At 36.5% G+C, this 6346-nt stretch overlaps 1 protein-coding gene across 1 annotated transcript in view; it reads left to right on the plus strand.

Moving 5' to 3' along the window:
• The first annotated feature begins 2377 nt into the window (after positions 1 to 2377).
• LOC137615999 (uncharacterized) overlaps positions 2378 to 6346 on the plus strand; it is a 182033-nt gene continuing 178064 nt past the window's right edge. Inside the window, exon 1 of the mRNA XM_068345682.1 lies at positions 2378 to 4748. Coding sequence (XP_068201783.1) covers positions 4740 to 4748 — 9 coding nt within the window. The 5' untranslated portion in view covers positions 2378 to 4739. The remainder of the gene's footprint in view (positions 4749 to 6346) is intronic.

Consider the following 6346-nt stretch of genomic DNA (forward strand, 5'->3'; position numbering starts at 1 on the left):
TAGGAATATGCAGTAGACGACAGATTAATTGTTGTTTTCTGCTGCGACTGTTGAGTTTTTCAGAGAGGCTTCTGTAGCAACAACAGCAGAAACATACGGGAGACGATGGAGGGAAAATACTAAGGGCTCTCGTAGTGAGAAAATTTTGATAGCCAGAGAGATGTTTTTGTGACTGTTTTTTATTGTTTTTTTTTCTATTGTGATATGAGAAGGTTAAGGTGGAAATGAGAAAAGAAGTAAGTTCTCATGCAAACACTTGCCAGACGAGGTTATCTCCTAGACAAAGGAGTCGAAAGTCAAACAACTTGTTATGTTAATCAATGGCATTTTTCATCTAATTCTAAAGGAACTTTGTGTTTCAATCTAACATCTGATAAATATATAGAAAGACAGACTGGTGGATAGATAGATAATTTCTTCATTACTGATTTCATGCTGTTTCTTACTTGAACAAAAAATAGGTTTGCAGCACATAAGAAAAATATCAATAGAAAACGTACAATGAGTTTCAGAATTCGTGAATAACCATGCTTTGATTTGTTCTGTTTTTTGGTGTTCTGCAGTAATATAATTAAAGAAGTCTAATTAGTTCTCGTATAAAGTGGGAGGCTCTCTCTCTCTCTCTCTCTCTCTCTCTCTCTCTCTCTCTCTCTCTCTCTCTCTCTCTCTCTCTCTCTCTCTCTATATATATATATATATATATATATATATATATATATATATATATATATATATATACAACACACACACACACACACACACACACACACACATATATATATATATATATATATATATATATATATATATATATATATATACACACACACACACACACACACATATATATATATATATATATATATATATATATATATATATATATATATATATACACACACACACACACACACACACACACATATATATATATATATATATATATATATATATATATATATATATATATATATACACACACACACACACACACACACACACATATATATATATATATATATATATATATATATATATATATATATATATATATATACACACACACACACACACACACACATATATATATATATATATATATATATATATATATATATATATATATATATATATATATACACACACACACACACACACACATATATATATATATATATATATATATATATATATATATATATATATATATATATATATATATATAGTAATCCAAGAGTTTTATATTTCTCCTAAAGAAACCTATAAAAGAAACAGAAATTCGAATGAATCACTATATTTCGACCAATCACGTCACTGATCGTAGGCATACATATCTATCTCTTTAACAATGTACACCAGTCTTTAGTAACAAACAAAGATGTGCATATCTACAAGATCCACAATTATCAATATTCCAAAACTTCCAGGTAAAAAACTGGTTGCATTTATTTCTGCATTCGAGATGAAGCACTGATGCAATTAGCAATTAGTTCTAAAGGTGATCCACTGTCGGTTCGCTTCACCGAGATACTGTTTTCCTTATGAGCCAATGAAAGAAACATTAAACGACTAGCCTATTATGTAGGCTGACGTTTCACTGAAATTTAAATGAATTCACGTCTATATAATCACTACTGATGTCATGAAATGTAAAATTAGATAATTGTAGATGTCCCATTGTTAAGACTATGGATTAGTAATGTTTTTCGTAGATAGAGAAATCTGAACGACTTTTGTGTGTTGGCAACATCTTTTTGTAATTGTGCTCATGCGCAAACTGGAAGATTTTTAGAATGCCAGTTTCCTTTAACACTTCATCGAGAATTTTAAAACAAACTCTAATTTTCACTACTTACTTTACTGGTAGGCCATTCATTTATACAATGTTTTCTTAGGGATAAAAATCCATTTGCTTATCGCCTTCCACTCTGACAGTCAACTGTCAATCCATCTATTCCCGGTCAACAGTAACAGGAGGCGTGATAGTCGATAGCAGCGGCGGCCTGGAAATCATCTTGTTGCTGGCATCGTTCGGGATGCAAAGCGAGGTAGGGGGTATTCGGAATGACCACTCACTTTCATTTTCTCTCCGGCGTCACATTCGCGATGACAAATAAACTTTGACTAACGTCTCTCTCTCCTCCCCTTTCTCTTTCAGTCTAATCGTGTCTTACAGTTTCCTTCCCAATTGATGATGCTTTTCCTCACATGTCTTGTATTTTACCCCCCATGGAAAGATGATCGCCCAGAGAAATATCGAGGGATGCATGCATCCGCCTAGCAGCACTTCTCTGCACAAGGTTCTCCTCCCCTCCCCTCCTCCCCCAGCCATCACTCCTCCTCACACCGGACTTGGTCCCCAGGCCCAGCGCCTATATACTCTGCTTAGTTGTCCGTCCGCCCTGCTGGTGATGTGATGTCCACCGTAAGAGATCTGCGTAACTGGCTCACGCCTGTTACCCCCCTTGCGTCTTCTTGAGGAGTTTATCTTCTACCTCCTTTATACGGAGTCCTTGGATTGACATCTTTGCGCTACATAGATATATCTCACAGTGGACGACATTTGTAGTGACCTTCAGTGAATGCAGCGCAGTGGTGATTGCTGCTTTTGCTTGTGTTGATTGCATTCAATTACCGATTTTAATTAAATGATTTACAATGGTCTTGATCCATCAAGAAGCAAACACGTGACACTTGAAGTGTAATGCCATGAGGATTGTAAAGTAGTGGATTTAATTGCGTGAACCTTAGACCGAGGATAATAAAAGTGGTGTGCCCGTGTAACTGGACAATAAATAGGCCTATTTTTGTTTTTGTTTTTGAATGATGGTAATTGATAAGAATACATGGCAAGTTTTCACAAGAAAATATGCGGCAGTGATGATTCCTATGTCAGTTGCCAGTAAAATTGCTGTCTTGGAACTTGAAAGGAAGTGCCGTTTTGTGCTTAGGCCTAGTGCCTGTGTGATTGCTGGGACAACGAAAATCAGTTGTGCTTTATATTGATGTCTTTGCAAAATCTTATTAAACATGTAAACAATGATGGCTGAACAATCTATACAAAAGTTTCTTCAATGCAGTTTGGGAAGTACAATAAAACTTATTAATATGACTTATTAACGGTTGACTTACTATGCTAACTACAATGACAACTGTACACACCAGGGCTTACATAGTTAATATTTAGCTGTGTGTCATAAATATTCGGAGAAAATGAAGAACAGACATCTTATTTAAGAACAAAATAATGACCAGGAGAATGTCGGCCCTCTATGAGAAATACTGCGTCGGCAACCGGGCCAAAGACTGAAAAAGAAAAAAAAATAGTAGGAATTTGACCTCATTAGCGTAATTATTCACTCACTGAAAAGACAGGGAATTCATTCAACAAGTAATGGTACAGGGAACTTCTTGGCTACTTCTGAAGTGAAGTGAGCTGGCTCGGTATGTTGTGAAAGTGGCAAGAGATAAAGTTTCGCCAACGTCCCTTTCTTTGCCTCCGATCCTCCTCCCTTGGGAAGATTTTCTTTTCTAATTCTCGATCTGGGAGGGGAACGAGTGAGGGAAGATGATATGACCTGTGGCGAGAGAATGATGACATATTAATGATGGAACGGAATGCACAGTACAATCTTGATTATTGAGAGATCGCATACAAAACCGTGTTTTTATTTGGTCCTGGGTTGCACAGGTGTTGTTCAATAGAAAATAAAACTTTCCTTGGATTAAACGATAAAATCCAAAATGCTCTGAACGGAAAATGGACGCTCTATGTTTATACATTTCAAATCAAACCTTACTCTCGGTGTTTCGTATATCGTGAGTGTTTTAAACCTAATGGAAAAAACTTGTCAAGTGTTTGAACTGAGATTTTACTTTATTATTGACGCTTTCTCTTTTACTCTGTCGGCTCTCACGCATCATTGTGACTCGCTATTGCTTACACAATGCTCTTACAAGTTCAGCTGAAAGCTCCTGTAGCATTGCTAACTTAGATCTTAGAACGGCAAGCCAGGAAATTTGATATATTATGTTAACACGTGTTTGGAATTTTAATAAAGTCTACGAACAAAAATATTGTGTATATAAGATTGATAAATATATTCACACAAGAATCAAGTTCTGTGGAAAATTGTGATATAAGAGTACAAAGCTATTATGGAACTAGTTCAGTACAAATTGATATATAGATATAAAAATATGTGAGGTCCCGAAGGCTGGAAATTTAACAGAATCGTAATATATGTCGTAAAGTTTTTTTTTATATGTATAAAAGGCTCATGCGAAAATTTATTAAGGATCTGTGATAACGTTACCTGAAAAAAATTATAAAGTATAGTTTTAACAGAGAAATAAAAATATATACTATATTCCAAGAAAATTATGTGAAAATTATATCAAGAGTTTTATCCGAAAAAAATACATATATTTAAATCGCCGGAATGTGAATTCGTGAAATTCTACTGTGATAGCAAATTTTGAATTTATTAAAAAAAAAAATCAATAAATCATTGTTGGTCGTGTGGGGAAGGATCTAATTCTCTCTCATATATATATTTTTTAGCCTTGCTTTTTCAATTGATATGCAAATAAAGTGTCTTATGATAGTTGTGCAACGTTGCTATGAATAGTTTATAATCCAGAGTCCCATAAGAAGACAGGACATCACTGTGAGGTCATCTTTAACAAGTGGCTCCCGAGTCCTCTGAGCCATAGGTGGCCCCTTGCTTGCGACCACAATGTTGCCGGTAAGTTCTCCTTAATGAGTTGTGGTCTGTAAAGACAGGTATGAGAGGCGATGTTGCGGGAAGGGAAAATGTTTGGGGACACCTCTTAAATGAGCCTATGACTGTCTAGTGTCTTCCTTTCCCTCACTAATAGGCCTATTACGGTAGTTGTCTTTCTACCTGTTTTAGAACCTCCTGCGGTTTAAAGTTAGACAACGTGAATGGGTTGATGAAAGGGGTAGCGACATATACATTTCCTAATTAGTAGATTCAGGATCATGGGAGGTCGTTCTAGGGATTTTTATTTCAATGCTAATATGAAATTGGAATAAATAGGGAGAAGCAGTACAACGATAGGCAAAGTGTTATTTTTATCCGCTTACAGGGACGGAGATGGCTAGGTTAGCGACAGGTAGAGAGAGAGAGAGAGAGAGAGAGAGAGAGAGAGAGAGAGAGAGAGAGAGAGAGAGAGAGAGAGATGGGATGTTATTTAATGGGTGGCGGCGGCGTGATAAACAGAAGGGCTGAGTACGGGTGCTTTTGACAATGTCATTTATAATGTTTCGAGATGTCCTTGACCGGGAAGTAAAGGCAGTCAAATTACATGTTAAACCCTCGCTAATTATCTTTGGCTATGCATCGATTACAAATTCATCCCTTTGGGACGAAGCTTCAGAGATATGCCAGTATTTTTCTCTGTCGTAGAGTTGATGAATAATTCATTCATTTTAAAATCTCCCGAATGAAAGGCATTAATCACCGAGAGGGGCCCCTTTAGGATTTCCCGCCAAGTCTCCTAGCGGAGTTTGAGTTTTGGCGGGCATTTCGTTCGGTTGCATCGCCTCGGCCTCGCTGTCAAGGTCAGTCGCCGTGATTCTAAAATCTTAGGCCAGATTTTACATGTATTATTATATGGTGTTATTTTCATTGAATTGAATACCTATTTGTTCTTACAATGCAATTTTTAGTTTTGGCAAGAGACCAATTTTCATGAAATAAGGAGGCCTTCGTATGTAGAGAGGCGTGTGCAACTTTAAAGAAGTTTCACCCTGCTGGAAATGCAGTGCGCAGAAAACGATAACTTCTGACAAATGATTGAACCTATGGAATTATTTAAATGTTTTGCGGACCATTGGCGTTTGCCTGATAGTTTTTCATCTTATACATTCTAGAATGATCAAGTGACGGCTATTATCACAGTAACAGGAAATGCTATAGATGCCATTGGAGTCCCATATCTTTCCATACAGGCTCCCTGAGCGCTGTGGATTCTCGAAACATCTTATGAAGGTGAATTGCAAATCCTTGAGTTTGCAGCTTGTTTTATATTAGCATTTAGTTAAGGTTAAATATCCTCTTTAAGACAATTCTGTTTGTTTAGTTCGTCTGAGTTCCATTTCAGAGAGAGGAAAGTGATTATTAACTATCAAACCGGTTTGAATTTCTATGTCATTATTGTAAACGATTTAAAGAACTGGTAACAGCAGGGGCCGGGCAGGAGGTGAAGAGATAGGAGAAATGAGTTGCTTCTCTTCTTCAATGGTAGGGGTGGGGGTGTCAGGGAGCCAAGATAAGGAGAGCCAGCCTCCCAATTCCATTATACTTCTTTTCGGTTGTTT

Source organism: Palaemon carinicauda, chromosome 2 (assembly GCF_036898095.1).
Source record: "Palaemon carinicauda isolate YSFRI2023 chromosome 2, ASM3689809v2, whole genome shotgun sequence".
NCBI classification, from domain to species: domain Eukaryota; kingdom Metazoa; phylum Arthropoda; class Malacostraca; order Decapoda; family Palaemonidae; genus Palaemon; species Palaemon carinicauda.